This window comes from Equus asinus, chromosome 8 (assembly GCF_041296235.1).
Source record: "Equus asinus isolate D_3611 breed Donkey chromosome 8, EquAss-T2T_v2, whole genome shotgun sequence".
Lineage (NCBI taxonomy): Eukaryota > Metazoa > Chordata > Mammalia > Perissodactyla > Equidae > Equus > Equus asinus.
Genome location: NC_091797.1, coordinates 71,885,120 through 71,902,197, shown reverse-complemented (window position 1 = coordinate 71,902,197; position 17,078 = coordinate 71,885,120). Strand labels below are relative to the sequence as shown.

General features: G+C 44.4%; 1 protein-coding gene across 3 annotated transcripts in view; it reads right to left on the bottom strand.

Annotated features, from left to right (window-relative positions):
- TMEM132D (transmembrane protein 132D) overlaps window positions 1-17,078 on the bottom strand; it is a 598,445-nt gene that overhangs the window by 91,963 nt on the left and 489,404 nt on the right. For all 3 annotated transcript variants that reach the window (XM_044776059.2, XM_044776060.2, XM_070515843.1), the window contains exon 5: window positions 11,617-11,760. In XM_044776059.2, coding sequence (XP_044631994.2) covers window positions 11,617-11,760 — 144 coding nt within the window. The remainder of the gene's footprint in view (window positions 1-11,616; window positions 11,761-17,078) is intronic.

The following is a 17,078-nucleotide window of genomic DNA, read 5'->3' as shown; positions in this document are numbered from 1 at the left end:
TCTCGTATTCTTCTGGGTTTGTGATCCCTGGTCTAAATGTTCTCCAAGCTCCTTAACGTAAATTCTATATCATTGGGGGTCACATGGGGGAGCTTATATGGTTTCTATCTAGGTCTAAGATGACAAACAGGTTTCATCTCTTATGTCCATGATTGACAGTGTCGAGAAGGATTGCCAGGCCAATGTCTGAGCTCAACAGAGAGAAGTGCTGTACTCGACTGGTGATGTCTGTCGTGGGTGTGGTGCTGGCGAGGAATGCCTTGTGCGAGGTACATTTGCTGATGCTGTTTGAGACTAACTCAGGATGGAGGGCAAGGCTGGCTTCCATCTCTGACCCATTTCTCCTCATTTTTCCAGGAGACAGAATCTCAGCTTGTCCTGATTTTGCCTATCAAAGAGGAAAGTGATCTAAGCAGTTCACTCTGACAAAATTTCCAGGAACTGATATACACTCTCTCTCAGAAGTATGTTCCCTTTAACAAAGGAGTGCTGGGAGAGATTAACACTTAACGCAATGACGTGAAGTCTCGTGGGAAGGATTGCAAGTGTCTGTGCATGGAGAGTTATTCTGGCTGGGTGTGTAGGGTCTCAGTGTGCCATGTAAATAGTCGCCCATGGAGGAAAGGCCTGCTTAGAGTCCTCAAGCAGAGAATGGCACACTTTTTCTGTGACGAAATGGATGGTAAGTATTTCTGGCTTTGCAAGCCGTACAATCTCTCTCACAACTACTCAACTCTGCCACGGCAGTGCAAAAGCAGCCATGGACAATAACACATGAATGAGCATTCCAAACTTGTTCCCATGGCAGGGCATAGGTTGCCAACCTCTGTTCTGAAAGATGAGTGACAGAGGCAAAAATGAATCAAGTCTTGGAAATGGGTACCATGAGTCTTGGTTTCTGACAATGTGTCAAAACTCTCTGCATTCAGGGCAGCATTATTCACAACAGGCAAAGGTGGAAGTAACCCAAGTGTCCATCAGTGGATGAAGGAATAAACAAAATGGGGCCTATACATACAATGGAATATGATTCAGCCTTTAAAAGGAAGGTAATTCTGACACAGGCTACAACATGGATAGACATTGAGGACAGTATGCTGAGTGAAATAAGCCAGTTACAAAAAGACAAATACTGTGTGATTCCACTCGTATGAGACACCTAGAGTAGTCAAATTCATGACACAGAAAATAGAATAGAGGCTACCAGGGGCTGGGAGAAGGGGAGAAAGGGGAGTTAGTGTTTAATGGGTACAGAGTCTCAGTTTTGCAAGATGAAAAGAATTCTGGAGATTGGTTGCACAACAGTGTTAATATACTCAACACTACTGAATTGTACGCTTAGAAATGGTTAAGATGGTAAAGTTTATGTTCTATGTATTTTGTACAATTAAAAAAACCTCTCAGTGCCTCAATTTACTTATCTGAAAAATATGGATAAAAATAATACCTATTTCGAAAAAACTTTTAGGACATCAGCAACATGGCGGAGTGAGCTGTTCCCTTCGTCTCTCCCCCTTTTGAACTACAACTAAGTGGACATTCACTTACCAACGGAGGAAGCCCACACAGCATGACAGGATGCTTGGGAGACACATACAGCTATAAACCTAAGGGTGGATGGACTGGCCCCCCGGGGAGGGGCAGAGATAGGTAAGCACACTCTGCTCTCCCCCAGTAGCCCTGTGCATGCACAAAAATGCTTTCCAGCCTGGGAAAAGTGCATGGAAAGTGGGAACATGCACTGGGGTGACCATAGGAGGAGGTAGCGGTAACCCTTAGCCCACACTCATGTTTGCTCCCCTGTAAGGGAGAGGGAGCCCACCATGGCCCTGTCCCACCAAGGAGCAGCCATAGCTCAGGTCCCAGTGAGGAAGCCCCACCCACCAAGCACAGTGGCCCCAGGGACCATAAACAGAGACCACAGCAGATCTACATGCTGGGCCAAATGCTCCCCAGGTGTGCACATGAGTGCTCACAGTGCTGCTGAGTCCCCAAAGAGGGAATGTGGGCAGCTGTGGGAAAAGGCGTGGCAGCTTTGAGCCCACTCAGGTTCACTTTCCTGGTGGGGAGGGGGAGCCCACCATGCCCCTGTGCTGCCAAGTAGCAGCTCTAGCTCGTGTCCCAGCGAGGAAGCCCTGTCTGCCACACACAGCAGCCCTGCAGACCATAAACAGAGACCGCAACAGATCTACACGCTGGGGCAAACACTCCCCAGGCCCATGCATGAACACTCATAGTGTTGCTGAGCCCCCAAAGAGGGAAAGTGTCATGGCAGCTGTGGGAAGAGGCAACAACAGCTTTTAGCCCAGTGGTGATCACTTTCTGGTGGGGAGGGAGAGCTCAGAGTGCTCCTGAGGCACTAAAGAGTGGCCCTAGCTCAGCGAGGAAGGCCCCCTACTCCACCAAGCACAGTCCACACAAACGCCTGAACACACCCCAGGCTGGGGCAAGCACCCATATACCCCCACAGCTTCCAGCAGATGGGGTGGGGCCAGAAACACTGCTTGTGCTTCCCCCCACTGGTAACAGGGGGAATCTGCATCCTAAGAACACCACAAATGCCCCAACAAAAAGATTGGTTCATCAAACACCATAAGAAACTGCAGCAACAATTTAGACCAGAAAGAAAATGACAACTCTCCAGAAACCAACACTGAAGACACAGAAATATACAACCTAAATGACAGAGAATTCAAAGTAGCCATCATAAGAAAACTCAATGACTTACAAGAAAACACAGAAAGACAATTCAAGGAGTTCAGCAATAAAATGAATCTCTTCACCAAAGAGATCGAAACTATAAAAAAAAATCAAGCAGAAATTCGGGATATGAAAAACACAATTAGAGAAATAAAAAACAATCTAGAATCATTAAGAAATAAACCTGAGCTTATGGAGAAAAGAATTAGTCTTCTAGATGATAAAAATGTAGAAATTCTACAGGTGGAGGAGGAGACAGAACTAAGATTTTAAAAAAACGAGGGAATTCTTCGAGAAATATCCGACTCAATTAGAAAAAGCAACCTAAGGATTATAAGTAAACCAGAAGAAGAGATGGAGAAAGGAGCAGAGAGCTTGTTCAAAGAAGTATCTGCTGAGAACTTCCCAAACCTGGGGATGGTTTCAGATTTACAGATAAATTAAGCTAATCAAATGCCCAACTTCATCAATGCTAAAAGAAGTTCTCCAAGGCATATAATAGTAAAAATGGTGAATGTTAAAGATAAAAAATAAATATTAGGAGCAGCAAGGGAGAAGAAAATAAACTACAAAGGAAACCCTATCAGGCTTTCAGAGGATTTCTCGGCAGAAACCCTACAGGCTAGGAGACAATGGAATGATATATTCAAAATACTGAAAGACAAAAACTTTCAGCCAAGAATATTCTATCCAGAGAAACTTTCCTTCAGATATGATGGAGAAATAAAAGCTTTCCCAGATAAGCAAAAGCTGAGGGAGTTCATCTCCACCAGACCTCCCCTACAAGAAATAATTAAAGATGCCCTCACACTGGCAAAAAAAAGGCAAAGGTCTACAAAGCTCTGAGCAAGGAGATAAGTAGACAGACATGATCAGAAACCTTCAGTTCTCTACCAGAAAAGGGCAAAGTCTCAATTACAACTTAAAAGAGAAAGTGAAAGAAAGCATCAAAAGTAATGATAAACACTTCAACTTAGCCACAAATGCACAAAATTAAAAACAGGACAATCTGTAACAGCAAGTACTCAGAAGGGGAGAGGAAAGGGAAGGAACCTGTTTAGGTTAATGGAGCTAAGAGGCTATAAGAAAATGGACTATCTCATCTCTAATATCTTTCATACAATCCTCATGTTAACCACTAAACAAAAAACTAGAGCAGAGCCACAATTCACAAAAAGAGAGAGAAGTGAGAAATCCCTCTTAGAAAACCACCAGAATGAAACGGCAGTCAGAAATGCAAAGAGAAACATAGAACAACCAGAAAACAAGAGGTAAAATGGCAGCATTAAGTCCTCACATATTGATAATCACTCTAAATGTAAATGGACTGAATTCTCCAATCAAAAGACACAGAGTGGCTGGATGGATTGAAAAACAAGACCCAACAATATGCTGCCTATAGAAAATGCACCTCAGCTCCAAAGACAAACACAGGCTTAGAGTGAAGGGATGGAAGACAATACTCCAAGCTAATGGCCGCAAAAGAAAACAGGTATTGCCAGACTTTTATCAGACAAAGCAGACTTCAAGTTAAAAAAGACAACGAGAGACAAAGAAGGGCAATATTTAATGATAAAACGGACATTCTACCAAGAGGACATAGCACTTATTAATATACATGCACTTAACACAGGGGCACCAAAGTACACAAAGCAACTATTAACAGACCTAAAGGGAAAAATTAAAAGCAACACAATAATAGTAGGGGACCTCAACACCCCACTTACTTCAATGGACCGATCATCCAGACAAAAGGTCAACAAGGAAATAGTAGATTTAAATGAAACACTTGACCAGATGGACTTCAATAGATATATAGAGAGCATTCCATCCAAAAACAGCAGAATATACATTCTTCTCAAGTGCCCATGGAACATTCTCAAAGATAGACCATATATTGGGTAACAAGTCAAGCTTCAATAAATTTAAGAAGATTGAAATCATCTCAACCATCTTTTCTGACCACAATGATATGAAGCTAGAAATCAACCGCAAGAACAAAACTGGGAAAGTCAGAAATATGTGGAGACTAAACAACATGCTATTGAACAACCATCGGGTCATTGAAGAAATCAAAGGGGAAATTAAAAAATACCTGGAGACAAATTAAATGAAAATACAACATACCAACTCTTACGGGATGCAGCAAAAGTAGTCATAAGAGGGAAATTCATAGCAATAGAGGCCCACCTCAACAAGCAAGAAAAATTTCAGAGAAGTAATCTTAAAGTGCACCTACCAGAGCTAGAAAAAGAAGAACAGACAAAGCCCAAAGTCAGCAGAAGGAGGGAAATAATAAAATTCAGAGCAGAAATAAAGACTTAAAAAACAGTAGAAAGGATTAATGAAACTAAGAGCTGATTCTTTGAGAGGCTAAACAAAACTGACAAACCCTTAGCCAGACACATCAGGAAAAAAAGAGAGAAGCCTCCACTAAATAAAATTAGAAATGCAAAAGGAGAAATTACAACAGATACTGCAGAAATACAAAGGATTATAAGAGAATACTATGAAAAACTATACGCCCACAAATTCGATAACCTAGAAGAAATGGATGAATTCCTACACTCATACAACCTCCCGAAACTGAATTGAGAAAAAATAGAGAATCTGAATAGACAAATCACAGGTACAGAGATTGAAACAGTAATCAAAAACCTCCCAAAAAGCAAAAGTCCAGGACCAGATGGCTTCTCTGGAGAATTCTACCAAACATTCAAAGAAGATTTAGTACCTATCCTTCTCAAACTATTCCAAAAAATTGAAGAAGATGGAACACTTCATAACACAGTCTATGAGGCCAAATCACCCTGATAGGACAACATCCTGACAAGGACAACATGAAGAAGGAAAACTACAGGCCAATATCACTGATGAACTTAGATGCAGAAATCCTCAACAAAATATTGGCAAACCAAGTACAGCAATACATTAAAAGGATCGTACACCACGATCAGGTGGGATCTATTCCAGGGATGCAGGGATGGTTCAACATCCACAAATCAAACAGTGTGATACACCACATTAACAAAATGAGGAATAAGAATCACAAGATCATTTCAGTAGATGCAGAGAAATCACTTGACAAGATCCAACATCCTTTTACGATAAAAACTCTCAATAAAATGGGTATTGAAGGAAAGTATCTCAACATAATAAAGGCCATGTATGACAAACCCACAGCCAACATCATACTCAATGAGGAAAAACTGAAAACCATCCCCCTGAGAACAGGAACAAGACAAGGTGCCCACTCTCATCACTCCTATTCAACATAGTAATGGAGGCATTGGCGAGAGCAATTAGGCGGGAAAAAGAAATAAAAGGAATCCAAATTGGAAAGGAAGAAATGAAACTCTTGTTATTTGCAGATGATATGATTCTCTATATATAAAACTCTAAGGAATCCACCAGAAAACTATTAGAAATAATCAATAATACAGTAAAGTTGCAGGATACAAAATCAATTTAAAAAAAATCAGTTGTATTCCTATACACTAACAATGAACTAGAAGAAAAAGAAATCAAGAATACAATCCCATTCACAATGGCAACAAAAAGAATAAAATACCTAGGAATAAACTTAACCAAAGAGGTGAAAGGTCTGTACACTGAAAACTACAAGACGTTATTGAAAGAAATTGCAGAAGACACAAAGAAGTGGAAAGACATTACATGCACATGGATAGGAAGAATAAACATAGTTAAAATGTCCATACTACCTAAAGCAATCTACAGATTCAATGCAATCCCAATCAGAATCCCAATGACATTCTTCACAGAAATAGAACAAAGAATTCAAAAATTTATATGGAACAACAAAAGACCCCGGATAGACAAAGCAATCCTGAGAAAAAAGAACAAAGCTGGAGGCATCACAATCTGTGACTTCAAAACATACTACAAAGCTATAGTAATCAAAATAGCATGGTACTGACACAAAAATAGACAAACAGATCAATGGACCAAAATTGAAAGCTCAGAAATAAAACTACACATTTATGGACAGTTAATCTTTGACAAAGGAGCTGAGAACATGCAACGGAGAAAGGAAAGTCTCCTCAATAAATGGTGTTGGGAAAACTGGGCAGCCACATGCAAAAGAATGAAAGTAGACCATTATCTTGCACCATACACAAAAATTAACTCTAAATGGATTAAAGATTTGAATGTGAGACTTCAAACCATAAAAATCCTAGAAGAAAATATAGGCAGTACACTCTTTGACATTGGTCTTAGCAGCATCTTTTCGAATACCATGTCTACTCAGGCAAGGGAAACAAAAGAAAAAGTTAACAAATGGGACTACACCACACCAAAAAGCTTCTGCAAAGCAAAGGAAACCATGAACAAAATGGAAAGACAACCCACAAACTGGGAGAAGATATTTGCAAATCATTTATCAGACAAGGGGTTGATCTCCAAAGTATATAAAGAACTCATACAACTCAACAACAAAAAACCAAACAACCCAACCAAAAAATGGGCAGAGGATATGAACAGACATTTTTCTAAGAAAGATATACAGATGACTAACAGACACATGAAAATATGCTCAACATCACTAATCATCGGGGAAATGCAAAGCAAAACTACAATGAGATATCACCTTACACCAGTCAGAATGGCTATAACTACCAAGACGGAAAACAACAAGTGTCGGAGAGGATGTGGAGAAAAGGGAACCCTCATACACCGCTGGTGGGAATGCAAACTGGTGCAGCCACCATGGAAAACAGTATGGAGATTCCTCAAAATACTAAAAATAGAACTACCATATGACCCAGCTATCCCACTACTGGGTATCTACCCAAACCATTTGAAACCAACAATCCAAAGTAGCATATGCACCCCTATGTTCATTGCAGCTCTATTCACAATAACCAAGACATGGAAACAATCCAAGTGCCCATTGACTGATGATTGGATAAAGAAGATGTGGTATATAGACATACACAAAGGAATACTACTGAGCCATTAAAAAACACAAATTCATCCCATTTGCAACAACGTGGAAGGACCTGGAGGGAATTACGCTAAGCGAAATAAGCCAGACTGAGAAAGACAAACACCAGATGATTTCACTCATATGTGGAATACAAACACACGGACAAAGAAAACAGTTCAGTGGTTACCAGAGGAAGCAGGGTGTGGGGTGGGCACAGGGGGTGAGGGGGGCACTTCTATGGTGACAGACAAGAAATAATGTACAATTGAAATTTCACAATGATGTAAACTATTATGAACTCAATAAAAAAAAAAACACTTATTTCATGGGGTCATTGTGAGGATTCAAGAAGTAAATGCTTGCCTGCCATGTAATGAGCACCTGACACAGATTAAAGCACTGCTATTTCTGTTATTATTACTGGTGTAATACTTCTCCCTACATTTAACCTGTATCAGGAGTCAAGTGACCCACTGAGAATTCTGAGAAGATGCATTGTATATTAGAAACAGACGGATGTAGATGAAGACGTGGAATCTAAAAGATGGGTCTCTGTATGGGGAAGAGAAATATTGTTTTCTATAAACTAAAACATTCATTCTTAATCAAGCATTAAAAGATTTTGACATTAGGAAGTCATTCCTAGGGGATGAACCCCACTATACGGGGTCCAAATATGAGTGCTATGATAAGAAAAGCTAACACCAGATGTGTGTGCACAGCTGACGCCATGCAGCCTACAAGCTCCTAGCGATGGAGCAGCTGCCCAGAGGGCTGTTTTGGGGGTTCTTAAAGGTCCCAAACCCACACAGCTCACCCAGTCCTACATGGCTGTAGGCGGTGTTGCTGCTTCCACTGCTGAGAACCCACTGCCCTACTCTGCGGGAGAGCTTAAGGATCTGCCCCTCCCCAGCCGCCTCCTCCTCCAGTGCGTGTGCTTTGGGCCCATTTAGGCTTTGGAAAAGCAGTCTGTTAGGGTGCCTTGGCTTGGCTCAAGGACAAGGAGGTGACCTAAACAGGCCCCATCAGAGGACATCCCAGGATTTATATAGACCGGGCCTAGAAGGCATGCGTTACTTCCTGGTGGATTGGGGGCAGTTCTGAGACATCTGTCTTGCTCCCACAAGGGCACCCTCTGTGAGAAGGAAACTCATACAGAAGAAAGAGTGTCTACAGGTTGGGGGCAGGGCGGAGAGGGAGAATGTTCTCAGGGCGTCTTTTGAAGTTCTGAATAAAACCTCCTTAAGCTAGCCTGACTCTCGACTTTTCAACTGTCTCAGCCAACAACTTTTTTAAAATTTACATCAGTGTGGGTGGGGTATTCTGCTACTTCCAACCCTTAAAAATTAACGGCTATTATTGCTAACATCTGAAATGCACCCATTGGGGGTCTGTTGTCTCTTAAAACTCAGCATCCTTGGGAGGTACAAGGTAACATGTCTTGGCATAATTTACAATTCAGCGCGAATGAGTTTTCCAGTGCATTTCCCGAGGGAAGGACTGGATAGGGCTGGGGGAGAACAGGCGCTTATTGGGCCTCCGGCTGGGGAGGGAAGAGAAAGCAAATATAAGTAAAAGGACCAGGGCTTTAAAGGGAGACAGCCTGCTGCCAAGAGATTGTCCAGGAGCCCCCACACGTGGTCGAGATGCATCACCAAGGACGCCTTGGCTTTCTTTCTCCAGGGCCTCCAAATGACACCAAAATATCACACACACCAAGTGACTCTCTCAACACCCGAGATTCACAGCGCGGCACAGCGACAGCATGTGGGCTGTGGGCTTTGATTTGTACGTTGTGCATCAGGCTGTGGAGCCTGTGGATTGACGTGAGACTGCCGGCGTGAGGGGTTCCATTTTCCCTCAGTCCGCTGTATTTCTGAGGGTGATTTCATGAGTCCCAGGAGCACTCATGTCATTCCAGACTTTAGGGCAAAAACATAAGCAAGGCCTTCCTTGGTGACTGGTGTTGTCAATCTAACTCACATTGCTTTGCACAAAGGAGACCATGGGCCCACGCTTAGGAAAGGTCCCGGTGATCTGCCGGGATTCCAGCTCTGAGCAGTGTCACAGGGACTGGCTTGTTCTGCCTACTGGTTCTGGTTTCCTCTGCTGTGTTTCCTTCTCTGGCAGGCTCCTTTCTCAAGATGGTACCTAGAAACTCCAGTATATCCTCCCAAGGGTAATGAACAAGAACAAAACGAAAGGGGGGCCGGCCCCGTGGCCGAGTGGTTAAGTTCGCACACTGCACTTCAGTGGCCCAGGGTTCGGATCCTGGGCGCGGACATGGCACTGCTTGTTAGGCCACGCTGAGGCGGCGTCCCACATCCCACATCTAGAAGTACCCACAACTAAAATATACAATTATGTACTGGGGGAATTTGGGGAGAAAAAAGCAGCAGAAAAAAAAAGGAAGATTGGCAACAGGTGTCAGCTCAGGTGCCAATCTTTAAGGAAAAAAAAAAGAACAAAAGGAAAGAAAATATGTCTCTAGACAGAGTTCCAGCCAAAGTCTGAAGATTGCATCCCCTTGGCTGGGATTGGACACCGGGTCTCTCCGTGAGCTAATGACAGTGTCCAGAGGGATGCAAGGCTTTGATGGGCCACCCTGAGTCACATGGCCACTGGACGCTGAGGCAGAGACAATACCATTACACTGCATGGATTTAGTGCAAGGATATGGAGGAATTTTCTAGAGAAAATCAGGTTATTGTTATCAGAAGAAGGGCAAATGAAAGCCGGAGAGGCAAAGCATAAAGTCCACTATCGGAATCAGCAGTGTTTCATAAAGCTGTACAACCAGGAAGAAACTCAGATGGATAACATAACTAATTCGTAATATATAACCAGCAAAGAGACTTTCTAGAGTATAAAATTACGCACACGATGTTGCAAACCTGAAGCTAAAAAAAATGTAAGCAATAGACCTCCCTCGAGTGTGTGTGTTTCTGAGATCTTCTCTTCTGTGGGTTCACCGTCGCGGTTTTCTTAGTGCTCACCCCGGGCCCTGGCTACAGAGGGTACGCAATAAATGATAACCAGATTGAACTGCATATGAATTCAGCGATAAGAAATAGCAACACGGGGCAGAGTTGTCACAGTCGACTTGAAGGAGGAAGCACATCTTCAACTGGATCTTAAAAAGTAGGAACAACATGGACGGAGCCGGACCAGGCTCAGCGGTCTCTTGCTCTGACCCATCTTTCACACTTCTCCATGGCAAAAAGTAGGCTCTCAATAAATCCTTGTTTAGTGAAATAACAAAGTAGTCCAGTCTCCCCACTACTTAAATTCTTACAATGATGATCCTTCCATTTGCAGGATCAAATTAAACTCCTTAAACTGGCATTCACGGCTGTCCAGCATCTGAGTTAGACTTACCCTTCCAACTACATCTCATTGCATGCTAGCACGTGATCTTTGACTAGTGAACTGAGCCTCCGTTTCCTCGTTTTTCAAATGAGGATCTTACCCGTCTCAGGAGGTCCAGATTGTCACCTTGACTGGCACACAGCAGATGCTCCATAAAAGGGAGTTACTATTTTTGGAATTATCATGAACAACAATCTTCCTATATTCAAGCCATGCTGAGCTATGGTAGTTTTCCAAACATCCCATGATTTCTCACCTCTGTACCACTATCTTAATTTGGAGTCACTTGAAAGCAGAGCCTGAGACAAGGATTAGGTGCACGAAGGGAGGTGATTCTTGGCAGCAGGTGTGAGGAAAGCAAGAAAAACAAGGAAAGGACGGGACAGAAACAACAATAAAAGGTGTGTTATTGACCAGGATTGTTCCCAGGGCAGCTTCCCTCCTGGTCTATTTCTGTGCAGTGAGATCTCCTGACAGAAGTGGCAGAATAACCAGAACAGGATGGGGGCTCCCATGGGACCCAGAAGACCCACCGGTCAATGAACACTGATGCTGACATGACAGCAGATTTCTGTGGGGACAGGAAGGTGTCCACTTGCCTTAATTACGTCTTCATCAGACGATCTGCATTCCACAGACTTCAGCAGATCCGTCACGGTGCCGTCCTCCTCCACAGAGACCACCTTCACCGGAACGGCCACCGTCTTCCCCGTGAGGATGGCTGTGTTCAGGATTTCCGCCTCCTGGAAGAGCAAACACACCCTCCATCACATCCCTTCCATCATGCAGACACCCTTCCCAGCCTCCCTGCAAACAACCCAGCCCTGCATCAGGCTCAGAAAGCCTGGCACGCAGTACCAGCCGAGGGGCCACGGTCATCACCCAGACTCTGCAGCAAGAATATGATGGGGAGGGCATCGTATGTGGAGGGGGCAGGGGCAAATTTATTAACACTGTGTTTGACAAACCTCACTATGTACCAGGAACTGTTCTAAGTGCTTCACAAATACTGATCTGTTAATTCTCACAGCATCCCAACAGGTATTAGTCTTCTCTCCATTTTGTAGATGGCACAGAGAGGTTTTGTGACTTGTTCAAGGTCACACAGCCCAAGGAGGTGGTGAAGGGGGGCTTTGAACCTGGGAAGTCCAGCTCCCCAGTCCATGTGTTAGCCATTCCAATAAGTCTAAACTCACACAAAATGATTCCAATGCAAGCAGTCAACTGTTGGCAGAGGAGCGAGGTGCCATACCAGAAGCTTAGATTAGTAGTCCCCCCTTATGTAGAATGTGGCAGGGGCCTGCAGAGGCTGGGAGAGACGCCTCACCCCTTGTACTCTGTCGCTCTGGCTTCCTCTCACTCCCTGCCGAGTTTCCAGGCTTCATCAGGTCTGGAATGCTATGACGGGTCCAATGACACTCTCTCAGCCGCATCGATGTGACACACCCATGCACAACAAGCCTGCTTGCCCTCACTACTGGCTTTCCCAGCTGAGAACGTCACACCCCTGGGAGCCCAGGAAAGAAAGGCATGAAGTCTCCCTGGTGGCACCCGAAACAGGTGCCATTTTATTTTTACTTCTAGGTGTTCAGTCCTCTTCCAGACTGCAAGCTCTGCGGGGCTGTACCTGCTTCCTGCTCACAGGACCTGGCACGGTGATGAGCTAGGACAAAAGTCGGGTATTTGTGGAGGGCATGAGTAAGGACTCAACGGGGAGGGAGCGGAACCCACACCATGGCCTGCGTGCCCTCACGTCTCAGCACTCTTTGCCTGAACCCCTTCTTCTTGGCGCCCGGATGCCTCGGGCTGCTTTTCCCAGACACTGAGCAGCAGTCTTTTCTCTGCACCTCTCCCCAGGGCAGTTACTCGTAGAGAATTCCTGTGGTTTGTAACTGGCAGAGTCCTGAGAGATCGTATGAGCCCATTCTTCAGAAGGAGAAAACTGAGCCCCAAGAATGAGGAAGTGGCCCTCATTCCTCTCTGCAGGGACTGTCTCCTCGAATCACAGGAGGATCAAGGTCCCCCTATAACCTGCAGTCTCTGCATAGCGAGGCTGCTGAGTTCTAGCCTATGACCGTGCTCAATTCCCATCCGCCACATGCCCGTCGAATCCCTGAGAGGTGTCGCGTCGGCCCCATGCTGAGCTGCTTCTCTGCGTCTGAACTTGTCTGGTCTGTCTTCAGTGGAGCAACAACAGACATCTGGATGGGCGCTGGGAGCTGGTGAGGGGGCTCCCATCTCTTCGAGGCTTGCAAAGATTCGTGTTAATTTGATTTTCATGTGAAGTCACAAACGCCTGTTCAGTAGCACGCCAGGAGGAGTAGAAGTTTATCATCCTAAAATTACATAACTTTTTTCCTTATGTTAACTTTATACTTCATATTTATATTTCTTATATAAGATCTCCTTTATAGGACTAGGTTCGTCTTATAATTAGCTCACTTGGCTTAGCCCTTAGATATGAAACTATATATTTTTTTTCATTACTTTAATTCTAAAAGACAAGACTCCAGCTTGAAATGTTCCTGAATTTCAAAGACCATGCCTTAGACAGTCTGAATATGCATAGGCCTCCAAATGCCCCGTTACCTATGCATTTGGCTTTTTTTTTTCCTCTGTGGTTCCCAGCCTGATTCGATTTTATTTTGAGCACAAACATAGTAAAAGAATGAAGGGGCAAAGTCAGAAAATGGTGCTACTTCCTGCTGCCCCTGGGGAGGAAGAGGCCACGCATACTTTCCTGCCCCATAGGGTGGAGATGAGAAGGAAGAGTCCACACTTTGGGAAGAAGTGGAAAAACGCTCTTTAACTCTCTGGTCCAAACTGGCTCATCTCAAAGGAGAGAACAGACTGGGGGTGGGGTGGGGATCAGCATCCTGGCTTTGCCGCCAGTTTCAGGGGAAGGAATTTTGCATATCTGTGGTGCAGAAGTAAAGAGCATCTCCCCTTCAACAACAAACTCAAAAGGCCTTTAACGCATCTGAACATGTAGGTTAGCGTCACGAGGAATGGCACTGGGAATAACTGATGAGCAGCTGCAAGCCCATATGTTGGGGTGTTTTCCTATCTGAACAGAATATTCTGCCGACAGGATCTCAGTGAGGATGAGTGACCAAGCTCTTAGGCTTGGCATTTCCCTGCCTTCTCTGCATTTCCAATTCTTTGCTGCCAGAGCCTTCTCTCTTGCTAGCTTTGCTTTCTCCAGGAGGTGGATGGTATATGGAGGGCTCACAGAAGTCTCTAGACAAGAGGTGGACGATGGTGGGAGCCCCTGCACAGCCTGGGCTTGGGTTGAGTTGTGACCTACAACTGCTCTGAGTATTGGGCCTCATCAAGTCCTTGAAAGCTCAGCTGCCTTATTGCCATGGGTCCACCTTCTCACATCCCCTCAGGGCCTGGGAAAGAAGGGCAGGAGTCTCTTGAGAGGGTTCTGTCTCAGTTCTTACTGGTTCCGCCATGCTCCCTTTCTGCCACCAGGACATTCTGTGCACGCCAGTAAGGCCCTCCTGGGGATCGACAGCCCCACAGCAGAAGTGGAGGACTTCTGGAGGCTAGGAGGAGCGGGAAAAGCAGAGGAGAAGCTGACTGTGGTATTGAGAAAAGAGACAACCTTGTAAGTGAGGCCACAGATACTTTTCCTGGGATCTAACACCTCACCATCTATTGTAAGGAAACAGTAACTGTCTCCATTTTGCTAGAGGAATGATGACCCGCATCTTAGTTTGGTTCCTACCCAGAAATAGATCCTGGAACAAGGATTCAACGGCAATTTATTTGAGAGGCTCAGGAAACTTCAGTAGAGGAGTGAGGAAGCGATACAGAGAAGAAGAGGCAGCCAGTAAGTGTGTATGTTATGCCAGCTACACAGAGGTCATCTGGAGCTTAACCCTGCAGGGACTGGTCTGTTTTACGAAATACATCATATACTTTATATAGTTCAATATATTGAACTATATTATGATACATTTCCCTGAAGGGAAATTATGTAAGATACACACCTAAAATTAGTTCCACTGAGGGTTGAGGTAGCTGGGGTATTTACACACCAACTTCTGAGAGCTGTCCTGGGGGCTGACCATTCCCTGGCAGGCCTGGGCAAAGCAGCCTTCTACAGTTTCAGAAAAACCTCCTGACAACAGTGGCACTTGGCACTGGTCTGGAGCACTCTGTCGCGGTTGGAGAGGAGGGAAATGCACAGGGCGTGGACAGTCTGCTGCAACATAGCTGTGAAGTCATTTATGCCACGGGAGTCTGACAGACTGGAACAGAATTATAGTGTTTGTTTGTTTTAAACTTCTTCATGCTTCTAGCATCCTGATCTTCTGCTTTGCATCTGAGCACAGTCATTTATTCATATTCACCCTTGAAAATTAATTTTAAAGCAGAGGAGAGGACGATAGTGGATCCAGGAAAACATTACATTGGGGGCCTTCTAAAACATCAAGAAGTTGATCTCTGTGTTAAGAGAGTTTCTTGTTCACCTGACATCCATTCTGCTTTTCTGCCTTCCTACAAAACGCCAATTTTGTTTAAGGCTGTAAGATGCCCAGCTAAAATTATTGCATTTTTTGGCTGCCCTTAATCTGTGACACAGTTCTGGTCCATGAGATATAAATGGAAGTCTCTTGGTGAAGTTTCAAAAAAAGTTTGTGAAAAAAGCAGATTCTGAAGGTTGTTTTGCATTTTCCCTTTCCTCCTGCCCACCACGCACAGCTGGTGCCAGAGTCGGAGCTCCATCTTGCACCCCAAAGGTGAGAGCGTGCAGTTAACAGCCATGTGTTTCCGCACGGCACGGTGGTTAAGAGCAGGAATCTCTTGGGGGACTTCCAGATTCACATCTCACCTTTGACACAACCCACTGGGTGACCTCGGGCAAAGTACTTAGAACTGGTTGCCTAATTTTTCTCAACTGTAAAACGAGGCTGTTGCTGGTGCCCACCTCTTGTGTTTGCCCTAGGTTTAGGTGAGTTAATAATTGTGGAGTGTTTGTAACACTCCTTGGTGCCTAGTAATTCTCTCCAAGCGTTTGATAAATACAGAAACATGAGCAATGACTCTACTGGAGTGAATAGTGTCGCCCCCAAATTCATGTCCACTTGGAACCTCAGAGTATGACCTTATTTGGAAATAGGGTCCTTGCAGATATAATTAGATAAGTTAAATGAGGTCATACTGGAGAAGGGTGGGCCCTAATCCAATGTCTGGTGTCCTCATAAGAAGAGAAAACACAGACGCAGGGAAGACGCTCTGTGAAGACGGAGGCAGAGATGGGAGTGAGGCATCTATAAGCTGAGGAAGGTCAAGGATGCCAAGAGCCACCACAATCCGGAAGAGGAGGGCAGGACTCTCCCCAGGAGCCCTCAGCGGGAGTGTGGCCCTGCCAACACCGTGACTTTGGAGCTCTGGCCTCCAGAACAGTGTGAGAAGAGATTTCTGTTATTTGAAGCCACCTAGTTTGCGGGGCAGTGTGACAGCAGCCTCAGGAAACTGGCGCAATGACTGAGCCCCACAGAGAAGAACCTGGATGCTCGATGCATTGTCACACCCACCTTGGACCTCTCCCTCCAAACATATTTGGAGAGAAGACTAAGATGTTGCTTATTCAAACCTTTTTTCTTTTGTTCTCTTACTCACAGATAATCACAGTCCTATCTGATACAACCTGGGAGACGTCCTCGTCATTTTTCATAGATCTTAGGCTGAAAAGAGTAAGTTAATTGCCTATTGTCCCTAATGAAAAAAAAAATTCTTTGCCTTCAGTGTTTGGAGATCATTGGCCATTTAATGTATGGTTCTGAAGTGATCCCACGCATGTTAAATAGATGAACGGGGCTGGGAGAAGTAAAAATAAATGCAGTGTTCACTGCAACAAGTGCTTCCTCTTAAACAAAAGCATCATAGGGGTAAGCTTCGAGCACCCCATTAGGACAATAAAAAAAAAGGGCAAACATCCCATAAAACAGATAAAATGGAGCGCAAATGGGACTGCCGCTCTTCCCTGAGATGTGGGAAGATGGGCTTGGGGTCAACATTAGCGAAAGTTGGAGGCTCTTCCGATCCC